Source organism: Micropterus dolomieu, linkage group LG20, assembly GCF_021292245.1.
Source record: "Micropterus dolomieu isolate WLL.071019.BEF.003 ecotype Adirondacks linkage group LG20, ASM2129224v1, whole genome shotgun sequence".
NCBI classification, from domain to species: domain Eukaryota; kingdom Metazoa; phylum Chordata; class Actinopteri; order Centrarchiformes; family Centrarchidae; genus Micropterus; species Micropterus dolomieu.
Window position 1 is genome coordinate 7324122 of NC_060169.1, and position 13124 is coordinate 7337245.

At 37.7% G+C, this 13124-nt stretch overlaps 1 protein-coding gene across 2 annotated transcripts in view; it reads left to right on the forward strand.

Annotated features, from left to right (window-relative positions):
• The window catches only part of luzp2 (leucine zipper protein 2), a 163528-nt gene extending 151472 nt beyond the window's left edge, over positions 1-12056 (forward strand). For both annotated transcript variants that reach the window (XM_046032818.1, XM_046032819.1), the window contains exons 10-12: positions 3481-3585; positions 6231-6305; positions 11172-12056. In XM_046032818.1, the coding sequence (XP_045888774.1) occupies positions 3481-3585; positions 6231-6305; positions 11172-11279 (288 nt within the window). In that variant the 3' untranslated portion in view covers positions 11280-12056. The remainder of the gene's footprint in view (positions 1-3480; positions 3586-6230; positions 6306-11171) is intronic.
• The last annotated feature ends 1068 nt before the right edge of the window (positions 12057-13124 follow it).

Here is a 13124-nt window from a genome sequence, read left to right on the forward strand (position 1 = left end):
TATATCTTACTGCCAGCAAATGCACAGAATTTGAATGATGATGTCTTGTATGTGATGGAAAATACTGAAGCCTGCCGTGTAACCATCCTGATATCTATGCTTTTTATTTATTTATAAAGGTTATGTTTTATCATTTCAGGTGGTGGTGGTATAGATTGCTATACTACCTCCAGACAGAGCCTTTTCATCTGTGGCATTCCATCTTGTTTGTCTCCCAATATCTTGACATTGCTTTGGCTGTTTTTGCAGTGGGTTGCTACACTAAAACAATAGTGGTCATCATAAGTAGCTCTCACAGTAGTAAATCCCAAATCTACCTCCCAGAATTATGCTTACTTTTTACTTATTTCCACAGGTGTGCAAGCACAATAGTACGGTTGGCTAGCTCTGTCTCCACAAAGTTAGTGGTATAAGTGCTAAGAGTAGCATAACTCCTTTAAGGAATAGGGCAGTAGGTAATGTGTGTGTAAAGAGTTTGGCTGAGATAAAGAGAGCGAGCGGCAGTAAGTGACGGTGAAAGCGAGCAAAGGAAAAGGTTAGCAGCAAGTTGTCAGTCTGGCGGTAAATGTACATTGTAGGTTAGTTAATAAATGCTGCAGCTTCTCATGATCAGCAAAAGGCTGTCCGTTTCCCCATCAGCTGGAAAAGTGAATCGGGTTAGCACTAGCAAACATCTCTCCTATGCTTCAGACTACGGTCTGCAATCAGAGCAGGAAAGCCTAATGGTGTGTTCCCACAGAAAGCAAAGCGATTACTCACACAAGTAAACACAACCTGCGAATATTCATCCTTAATCTGGTGTACCACAGTGGTATGAACCCAAAATAAACATATTTATTTAAGATTTAATCACAATTAATGGATCAAAAAGATGCTGAAATAACTACATCATCATGCAGATTTGTTGAAAGTCTGAATTCATGGTTTGTCAGGTCTGTCACACAGATGACAAGCAAACTACTTTTAAAATGCTTGTTTTCTGAATGGCATTTGAATTGATCAGGGCTATGCTATGTTAACACATATTTTCAGAATTTACCAGGCATTTCACCTTCCTCACTTAATTTTCCCCAAGCAATCTCCTTTTTTGTGAGTGTAAATATGAAGTAGTATCTTAGAGCTCTGGGTGCCCACAGATGGCTACAATAATGACAAAGGATGGAAATTTGGTGGCTCGCTGCTGCAGGCAGGTTGAGAAGCGTGAGTGAAGATTAATCCACTTTTTAATCCTCAAAAAATGAACTCGTAGCTCATCTCGCTGGTAAAGAGCTTCAGATCAGAGTGGTGTTTAATTGTCCAGAAGCTCCGGCTCTTCCCTCTAGAACAGCTGTCTGTCAGCAGCACCTCCGTTGCCCCTCTTGGCTTAGTCCTCCCCACACACTCTGCAAAGCCCCGCGGTACTATGAAACTACCCATACCATTTAAAGATGATTACTTTTATGATGATTAATTTAAAGTCAAATTTTAAAGCAAAATGTTTTTGGGACTATCTCAAACTCTCACCCAAGTCTTCCACAAACCTAGGGAAAATGCTGAAATTTTTAACTGTTCTGTGGATGAATTGCTGGATAGTGCCACATGTTCATATTCAGTGTTATTTAGCAGACCGCTGTGCATTTACATTTTTAATTCATAACAAAGTCCGAGCTGAGCAACACTAAAAAAGATTATGGGATCTGGTTGCTTTTTGATTTTAATACCTGGCCACTTTAAACCATATTACAAAGGTTAATGCTCAATATGGCCAATTTCTTTGTATCAGAAGATTGAAAAACACAGGTGACAAAACATTTCCAATTTAATTATCTGACTTTGGAGGCACTTTATGAACAGCTCAGTTTACATGAAGGAAATACATTTTAGTCTAGTGTGATGAACATATGCGTCAGGCAGCGACATATTTAAAAAAATAAAAATGAAAAAAAAAGACGTGAGTTTATGTCATTTTGCTACCATTTATGCCACTCTACAAATGCAAGTTGCTGTGCATTGTATACAACATGATGCGGACAAAAGCGGATTAGTGTGAGCAACTTATTTGTGCGATTGATTTCATGCCATCTGCTGCTAGCTGCTTTTTAAATCCCTCAGTGTTGGGACACAGTTCCACACACATAACACATTGTCAAAACATCACACCCTTGTTCTGTCCCGCCAACTCCCCCATTTAACAAAGTCAACGATTTCGCTCTGTTACCTGCTATCTCCACTGCTAGCTCAGCTGCAGAACAACAATGCCCCCATAGATATTAATATAGCACCATCATCAGACGAAAGTTCCAAATACAGGTATTTATGACCAAATACCTGCAAAACTAATGACATTCCCATCAGCCTCAGCTATACTTCATTCAGTGCCAATTAATAACAAATGTTCACGTTAACATGCTAAACTAAAATGGTGAACTTGGTAAAAAGGATAAATATCAGCATGTCAGCATTGTCTTTGAGAGCATGTTAGCATTAACAGCATAAGTGTCATTTACAATGGGGATGCTGGGGACATGTCCCCACAATCTTTTGAAAGCATTTGTTAAAAAATGCCTTGCATCAATAAGAAAACATGCAATGCAATTTAAATGTAGAAGAAACAATTGTGCATTGTCCAAAAAAAGTAACTTAAGCTAAAAAAATAAAAAAACAAGCGGCTGATGACTGCGTTATATTTTTATATTTATGATTTGTCACCTGCCAGTTGAATTTTTGTTTACCTTTATATAAATACAGACATTTATAAATTAAGTGGAGCAGAAAGTGTCTCCAGAATGCAGGAAATTGAGTGTTCTGAGGGAGAACCCCCAGACTCATTTAATTCCAGCATTTCCTATTTCTTCAAAATAGTGTTAAAATCAACTTGTCCTGTTCTCGTGCATCGTTACGTAAGTGTATCATCACACCCCTAATCTAAGCCCTTATGTCCTCACCGCTTTTCAACACAAAGTGACGCCCCTTTATTAATGGGTTGGCATGGGTCTAAACTTTAGTTTAAATATAGCTGACAAAACATAAATCCACAATCGTTGTTTTAGATGAGAATGGTTTTACTTATTTTAAGACTACTTTGGAAACTAAAGTTTAGAAAAAGGTGGTGTGATGGTGTAGACAGGAAATCTGGCTTCAAACTGCAATAGTTCAAATGATAAACAATTTGTGAAAATGTATTAATTAGAAACATGTTTGACCTTTGTTGGTTGAATATTATTAGGTTCACCTCCAACCCTTAGTATTTTAATAATTATCTTTTTAGTTTCTCAGCACCCTTTCTGCCCACCCTTCCTGCTACCTGTTATGAAATAGTCATTCTAGCCATAATTTATTTACTACAAATAAATAACTATTTTGAATGAACTTGTATAAATTAAACAAAATTTGAGTGAAAACTGTTTACTTTTCAAGAACCCCAGAGCCACTGCTGCATCAACAAGCCATTTACACATTTTATTTTTAACCCCAAGTTGGAATGTTCTCTTTTTTCTACAGGATATCTCTAAAGTTCAGAGAGTTGTCACAGCCAGTAAATCACCCATGAACATCGGAGTAATGAGGAGAGAGAGTGGCGGAGTTAAAGACTGCCAGATGGAAAAGGTGAGCCTTTGGAGTAATTAAACTGTAATGGCTTATGTGACCTGAGGGCCCGTATCCATGAGGTTCATCTGTTCATTGAATGTATCCTCAAGTCCCTCATCAGAAATCAAACAAGCAACTTTTACTTCAAGTGTCTTCATTAGGTTCAGTAATTGGACAACTTTATGCAAGAACTGCAACTAGTTTCAGCTTGATGGTTACATTCTTTAGTTAATACTTTTTATTCACTTCAACTTTTGCACTTATCATTTTGTTGAATCAGTTCTTGTTACACATACCAAAGGATCTTGCCCGTGCTAAAACAATTAGTCAGTTAATCGCTAAACCGTAATTCTATGCAAATTTATGCACATAAAGTTTGATACTCAATTAATCAAATCATATTTCGGTTAAAGCGTCTCAAATAGGAGGTTTGCTGCTTGTCTCATATTTGTATAATTTAAAGTTGAATATTGTTGAAGACAAACTACTAAAAACTCTATAAAGCTAGCATGATTAGGATGATTGTTTATTATTATTATTGCGGTATCAAACATTGACTATACACAGAATATGGTAATAAGGAGGGCCGTTAACATGGTTGATTAATCTATTCGAACTGTTTTGATAATTGCTTGTTTAAGCCATTTTATCAAGGAAGATGGGTAAATATTAATTGTTTCCTGCTTCCAAAATGGTAAAAATCTGCTGCTTTTTTTATATCATAATAAATTGAATGTATTTTGGGCATTTATTGCTTTTCTTTGTTTTACCATTGCACTTTAAATATGTTTTGATTTTGGACTGTTGGTCAAAACAAGACATTGCATGGGGCTGTGAGAACTTGCTATTAGCCTTTTGTTGACTAAATAATTAATTAATTGAGAAAACACCCTGACAGATCAATCAATAATGAATGTAATTGTTTGTTCCAGCCTTAAATCTCACTAACAATGATTCCAGAAATGCATTTTAACTCCATCTACATGGGACAGTACAGAATACAGTTTGCATATCCACACTCACTTCAAAGAGTCTTTGACTCACAACTGCACTTTCCCAGTGCAAACATAGTTTAATAATGAGGATCTTCATTGGAACATTTGAGTGACCTGAGTGCTGGCACTTTGAAAGCTGTTATTGAGGGAGGAAAGAGAATAGCATTCACTGACCTGTCCTATTCAGATTTTTTGTCAAGGACTTGGGTAGCTTATAGTCACAGCCTTTCTTCTCTAAGAACCAGGCACCTGTGAGTAGTCAGTTATCAGGGAGGCACAGAATGAGTATCTCCAACCCTGTCAAAACCAGGAGGGTTTGAAGAAAGCAGGGGAAGCGAACAGGGTCCATAAGGATTTCTGACAAGTGGCTATCAAGAACTATTACAGATATAAGTTGATAGACCATTGAAGACAGGGGCATACGGAGGGATGCCACCGAGAGAGGAAATTACCCTCTGTGGAAACTGTGTCAAAGAGATTGTTCTTAAATAAAATTGTGCCAAAAACAATGTTCACTGGTGTACAGTAATTGATTACATAATTTTGGCAGGGTTATACAAATCCTGCAGCAAGAGGCAGAAACATTCTGATGCAGATAAGAGGAGACATTTGAAACAGAGACAGAAATATTGTGTTTGCTCATGAACACCGCCACATCTCCCCCTGTCCTCCTTTCCCTGTAGGCTGGGAGGAAATGAGGAAAGACAGTTTGTATGTGCATGGATAGCTTGCATCTATGCTTCAGTTTGAAAATGAAATGTGATAGGTTTGCTGCAGTCTAACGAATGATTTGCTTTTCGTAGACATACCTCGTACTTAGCTGTTTGAAATATATATTTCATAGAAAATGTATTAGGCCTGAGATTGTCTCATGGTGGTATGAAACCAGGCGTTCACCTTCATTCGTCACTCGTCCTGCATTTGGTTAGATGCATCCAAATGTTCTTGTGGACAGGAGATGCTCCAAGATTAGAGAGGAGTACTTTATAAACTTTGTAGTGACCATGTTATGTGTCCATCCTGTATAATACTGGCCCTAACAATTAGCAGAAACGTTACATAAAAGCAAAATTATTACCAAGGGCACAAAATGGCTTGAAGTTTATCACAGCAGGGGAATAACTGACATTGCTTGTAACCATATGTAAGATTCTGTAAAAGAATAACACATCCTGCAGTATTTGCTGTATTGATTATTTCATGATTGATTGTTCAGTCTATAAAATGTCCGAAAATGCTGAAAAATGCCCATGTCGAGTTCTCAGAGCCCACAGTGACGTGTTAAAATTGCATGTTTTTTCCAACCAGTGGCCCATTTACCAAAAAAAGCACAGCAGATCTGCACTAGATCCAGCATTTTTGTTGTTGATTAATTTACTGTTAATTGACTAATAAATCAGTTGTCTAAAAATGTCATCACCACAAAACTGTAACACTAACAAACGTTTTTTGTAGAGTACACATGTAAAGTTAGTTGGATGATTCTGTGGTTGTAGAAGTCCATTAAACTTCTTGTAGCTTTTGTGAACATCAAAAGGGCATATTAATGTCACTGTTATGGGTCTATTCATCTCATGTGTTTTTATTGAATACAAACAGCAAGTTGACACAACTTCCCAGCATGTACTCTCTACACTGCACCAAGATATTTTCCCTTTACTCCTATAGGCCGGGGGCGACTGCTTCCAGAATCAGACGGAGGAATCAGCCCTGGAAAGTAAAAAGCTACCAGAGCCACAGCAGGTGACCTTAACTCAAATGTATAAACAAATAAAACAGATGGAGATGTTTCAAAATGTACACTTGTTTCTGCAGTGAATTCATGTTCTCCTTTGGCTCCACAGGAAATTATTAATCAGTCCGGGAATAATGTCTTAGGGTATAGCAAATAATAATGTATTTATTGGGACTTTTTTCAGCCAGGGATTCATTTGGTGAACTACTGAGTTCTGTATTTACATGACCGTCTATGAAATGTATGTGAGACTGAACTATAGTGTGTGTGTGCGTGTGTTGTGATGTTAATGAAGGAACATGTCAGCCAGTGCAACTTTGAGATGATGCTGAGTGAGGTGTTTTTTAATAGTTTTGGACAATGAAAGAGGTAAATGGCTCAGAGGAATGAGCTATATCAGCTGTACAGGACAATTCAAGTTGTTGGTATTGTTTTTTTAAATATAAAAATGCATTTTTACAGGGATTGTTGACCATAATTAATAATAAGTAATAAATTATTGCATTACACAGCAATGTCATTATCAAAAATGTGAAAAACATGTAGCATGGCAACCATGTCTTCACTGAAAGAAAGGTTAGACAGATGTAACTTACTCAGTGTGACTACACAGTGACTGACAATACGCTAAAAAGATTCAACTCAGCGTGCAACAAAGACCGACACAAAGAAGTGAAGCACAGCAATGAAACTGCGTGATGAAAAGACACATCACATCACATTCCTTAAAAAAAGGCAACCGATCTACTAAACCCTGATATGCAGTGTGCCAATGTCACCTATACTATGTGATATTCAATGCCCTGTCAAAGCCTATGCATAACATAAGCCTCCCTCATCATATTATTGAATTGAGTCACACCTGTTTGGCGGTAGCAGATGGTACAGCAAAACAATGCATCTCATTTCAATGCAGTGCAATACTGTGTAACTGAGCAACTGTCTTGCATTCCAAGTGGCAGCGATCCATTTTTAGACACACACAGACTATTTGCACAAGAATACGAGAATATTTCATAAGAGATCTCACCAAATGGGCAGATTTGACTTCACTGGTTTGTTTTGTGCCAGAAAGATATTCAGTGAGAGCGTCTGACAAGTGCTGTTTCATGTAATACAACAGGGGACTATGTCACTGATTCAAAGCAGTACAAGATAATTGTACTTTGTTTTAGATTCAATGTAGTTAAATAGTTCTACATAATATGTTACGTTATTTAATTCAAAAGCAGTTCATTCCCGCACCTGTGCTGTTCCATATCAACACAAGATGCAAGACTAGCAAAATACAATAATAGAAAGTCTGTGTACAATTTATGCAATTCAATTGATTTAAATTTTATTTATATAGCGCCAAATCACAACAACAGTTAACTCATGGCGCTTTTCATATACAGCAAGTCTAGACTGAACTCTGATATTGTTTACAGAAAACCAACAATTCCCACCGAGAACAAGCACTAGGTGACACAGGCAAGGAACTTCCTTTTAAGAGGCAGAAACCTCAAGCAGAACCATGACTCAGGGCCTACAAAATATCCACACAGAAGCACAGACAGTAAAGGTAATGTTGGTACAGACTAAATGAATAATGGTATAGATATGTATAGTAATGTTAATGATAATGATCATAATGGTAATGATAATAATAATTATTATAACAATCGGACTAGTAATAACAATTGTAGCAAAGGGTGTCGAGCAGGAACATGGAGGCAGCAGGTGACCCGCAACCACAGATCCAGACTCCACTGCTCCAGAGCCAAAAACACCTCCAGGAAGTGATAGGAGGAGAGAGGAGAGGCACAAAGACTATGGGAAAGAGAAGAAGTGAAGTTAGTAACATGCATTAATAGGATGAGTTTTCATACAGAGGGAGAGAAAGAGGAGGAAAGAGGAGCTCAGTGCATAATAGGAAATCCCCCGGCTGTCTAGTCCTATAGCAGCATAACTAAGGGATGGTTCAGGACTCACCTGAGCCAGCCCTAACTATAAGCTTTATCAAAGAGGAAAGTCTAAGACTACTCTTAAATGTGGAGACGGTGTCTGCCTCCTGAACCCAAACTGGAACCTGGTTCCACAATAGAGGTGCTTGATTGCCGAATGTATATTTTAACAGTAGTGGTGTTTTGTTTTAAAACCAAAAATATTTGTTTGATAAGAGCAGTAGCAAAGTTGACGAGCAAGAAGAGATAACTTGTAGTGTCTCAGCTGACTTATCAGACTGTTTTCACTATTATCTTTTTTTATCTCATTAATTAGGACATTTTCACATTGTGTTGCAGCACCCAATCTACAATTGACTCTCTTTTCCTGCTGTTTATTGGTATCTCTCATGCTCAACACTTGCCATGCATGGTGTAGTAAACAATGTGATTAGGAATGATTGGCATTTCAGTCTCAGTGGATCAATCTGCATTAAAGAGCCCTCAATTCCTGTCACTACTCTACCCTCATTATGTGTTCTCATGTTCGATTTGTGACACTGAGTGGCATCTCCTGTTGTGTTCAAATGTTTTTGAAAGAAAAGGCTGTTCTTGTAGTTTTGCACACAGAAAACAGTAGGCAATCTAACCTGTATAATATTTATTCAAATGTTAGCTGTATCTGCCCAAGTTCGTCATTAAGATTCTTTAAGAGTAAAGTCTCATACTCACTCACTAATTGTCCACCGCTTATCGTGTGTACAGGGTCGCAGGGGTGGGGGGTGGGGTGCTGGAGACAATCCCAGCTGATATCAGGCAAAAGCTGGGGTACACCCTGGACAGGTTGCCAGTCCATTGCAGGGCTACACATATACAAACAACCACTCACGCTAACACCTGAAGGCAATTTAGAGTCAAGAGTGGTCTTTTCAGGCAAAAATTAACTCCATAACACTGCAGCAAACCCTGGTATTCTTAAGCAATATTCCAGAATTAATTAAAAAAGGGAAGGAAGCACACCAGCTGGAATATAAAAATCACAAAGGGTGATTGTGAGTGAAAAATCAACTGAGCCAGATATGCTGTTATTTAAAATCAATAATAAGTCTGTCAACTATTGATTCTTTACATTTTAGTATTTTTAAAATAGTTTTGTTAATAAAGATAATTTTAGGCCCCAATAAGGTTTTCAATAAGGAGGGCTCAATATCCATGTTGCTAACATAGTTCAAGACACAAAAACCCTCTGCCTGCTGCTAAAAACAGTGACAACATGTGTCAAAACAAAGTCAAAATTGTATGTACAGTATGTAGCAGTAATAAAAACATATAAGTTGTTTTTATATATTGCACATTTGTTTTAAATCAGCTTGATGGCTCACATCGGTAGTGCTGCTACTGAGAAAGCTGTTGCAAGTTTTTATAAAAATCCACCCTTGCACAAAAACTTTTGGATATCCTTAAGGGAGTTTTAGCTGGTGATAAATAAGATGCACACAAAAAAAGGAAAATCCCAGACCTACATCAAAGTGGGCGGCAACTGAGGTTGGCAGGAAGCCACAAGAGTGCATTAAGTGAGAGATCGTTTGCCTGCAGATGGAAGAGAGAGTCATTGAATACTGAGTCTGTCACTGAAAAAAGTTAAAAATGTCATGCTCAGTATTTTACAATTACACAGCTTCCAAATTATATGATCAAATTTTCAAGTTCCCCTGAAAGTGATGGGATAAACGTAGAGGTGCAGGTTGCCTCTTTTATTTGTTTTGCTTCAAGACAGGTAAGAGATCTATAACCCGCTGCCATGCAGAGTGATGTTATAATAATTTGCAAGCAGCCAGCAGGCCTTAAGGCATTCTCCAAAGTGACATTGGTAAACACAAACCAGATGCTTTGCTTGGGGAATTGGTTTCTAGTGCCTGTGTGCAGTGTTTAAACATGTCATTGCCAAAAGTGACTGAAATTGTTCGAAATACCAAAGAAAATCGCATTCCATTAATAAAATACATTAGAGCCCAATAAGTTTGCCTTTATTATGTTGCCAGGAATTTGTGAAAATAGCAGGATAACAGGAGCACACACATTCACCTTAACTGCATTGTTTTTCCATGTACTACTGAACTGTAAACAGACTGTTTGGTGCTGTCATAGAGTCTTCAAAACCCAGAGAACTGCTGGTTTGCCACCCCACCGTGTAGTTAATTGCATTAATTCCCAAGTGTAACTAATTTTCTCAGTAGCTGGAATAAAACCAGCAGGACTCTTTAGCTGTGTCCTAATTCACAGGCGCTACCCCCTTTGATGTCAGCATGTCAAAACTTAATACATCATAACAGGTTGACATGGATATATTTGAGTAAAACTGGGTGTTCAATTGTTCTCTAAACTTTGTAAAATGTGTACATTTCCTCAATTAAACTCAGGAGTCATTGAACTAAAGGTAGTCTGTGGAGTTGGGCTGTTAGGTTGGTTTTACTGTTTTTGGGCAATGTTGTGGCCATGTTGGAAGTTTCCAATTTGAACTCAAGAGGATCGTCCTAATCTACTATTACCTTTGGTCTCTGTGTGACTGAGGAAGAACAAACTGGCAACAACACTATGGTGAATTTTCCAATCATCCTGTTTTGGGAGGATGACAGGGCTCAGCAAGCAAGCTCAAGGCAACACCTATATTTGGCTGCATCATCTGAAGAAGCAGGGATAGAAGTTGTGTGGTGAGAACCAGGACTGAGTGAGGAATCAGAAAGTGATTTTTATGCCAAGTAGTAAGGCAATATAAGGCTAACCATCAATATTATCTTTAAATAACAAAACACATTTTTCTTCTTTCTTTGCATCCCACAGATATTTAGGAGCATTTCCTGCTCAGATTGCAGACCACCACATGTCTACTGTGCAATATTATAGTGTCAGTCTTGCTCATTATGAATCTTTATTTTTTAAACCTAACAGCAAAGGAGCCAAGCGCAGACTGGAAAATTCAACACAAAGCTCTCAGACGACAGCGAGGAGGCAGAGGGAGGCAGCAGCAAAAAGACAAAGCCACATAAATACAACTGAGTGGAGGGCAAATCATCCAAAATGCAGAGCTCCTGTATTGCCTGAAGGATCTTTCTAAGAGCACACACTTGCGCACTCTCACAAAAAACACATGTGCGCCCACACACACACACACACACACACACAAACACACACACGTTAAAACACACACCGCTACACTTACACATATCAGCATTGTTTGCAAAAGCTGGGACACTGGAACTGTCAACAAATTTCAAACTGTCATCGGAAAACCTCCATAGTAAAATGGCATGCATTCTAGAAATTCTTTTTTAAAAAAGGTAGCAATGGCACTGGTAACTTGTTTCATGATTGTTCATTTGTTGTTTACTTATCTGAGTTTTATTCTGAGTGAGGACACTGCTTTCTTAATGTGTGATATTTCTAGAAAAATCCCTTTGCACTGGTGAGGTCTGACACTGTATCCTGTGATAAGTATTTCAATTGACAAATAAAAAGATACTACTACTATTACTACTACTACTACTACTACTACTACTACTACTACCCAACTTAGAATATTGTTTGTCACTCATTGTAGCAAGGTTAATTTACTCCTCCACATTTTAAAATATAGAGGCTCAAGTTGGCTGGCCAACTGTTCAACGTTTAATATTTCAGCACTCTTTCTGCCTTTAAAACTCCAGAGGCAAAGAGCCAAAGACTCACAATGGGTCGTCTCCCTGAGAATGTGCCATGCACTGAGTAGTAACTCCTAGCTACATGTATCTGTGTTATCTGACCTTTCTGTGTCCTTTCAATAAATTGTAATTTTCAGTAAATGTGTGAAGAATAAATGGTTCTTTGTGGGAAAGAAATGAGTGAATATGTTTGTGATCAACAGAGAAAAAGGTTGCACCATGCAAAGAGCAATCAGGATTTACGCCTTGTGAATATTAATTACATGTCCAACACTACTAGAAGAGGTTGTTGTTAGGAGGCACTGACATCTTGAGAAATTATTCACCATATTATTTTAAAAGTTGGATTTGAATTATCTGATACAAATCAGTATGGTCACACTGTAACCTTTATTGTCCTAGCTGTCCAAACTGCAAATCCAGCTTCCTTTTACTGAGAACTTCTAGATATTTTTAGACTTTGGTGACTGTGAGTATTCACACACAAGTTGTAGTAATTCTCAGAGTATCATTTTTATTTTTTATTAAAAGTCTTATTTGATCAGTGAAAGCCACATGCAAATAAGCTGCCTCTCTACATTACTGTATAAGGTATTACACCAGCCTTTTAATTAATATGTCAAGTATGTGCAGTCAACTAACAATTATCTTCATCATCAGTTAATCAAGTGATTGGTTTGTCAGTTAATCGTTTGGTCTGAAAAACATCACAAATGTGTGAAAAATGCCACACTATCCCATAGAATATCCCAGAGCCTAATAGCTGAATTTGTTGCAGTTCTACTGTCAATTTTTGTCAACGCTTGTCGACTTGTCGATTGGAATTGTAAACAAACTACAAAAAAGTATTATTAAATATAATTTAGCAGCATAATTGCAGCTGACACATATTGACTGAAAGGACATTTTTACAAAAGACAATAGTAAAGCATCTGAGGTTTGCTGCAAAGAAATGCAATAGCATTTTGGGATCATGACCACAAATGTAACTCTAAAGGTGTGTTCAGACCTACCACAAAAGAGGTGAGAGATGTGGTTGCTTTCATAGTCAATGCAAAGTGGATGCAAATTAGCCCTAAGAGGCACAAACTCCACCGAGTGAGTTAAAATTATTTCAAATTTAAGATTAAGATTTAAGATTTGTGCTTATGCTGAGGCTAAATGACTAAACTTCATGAATGTCTAGCTCTAAAACACCCACAAG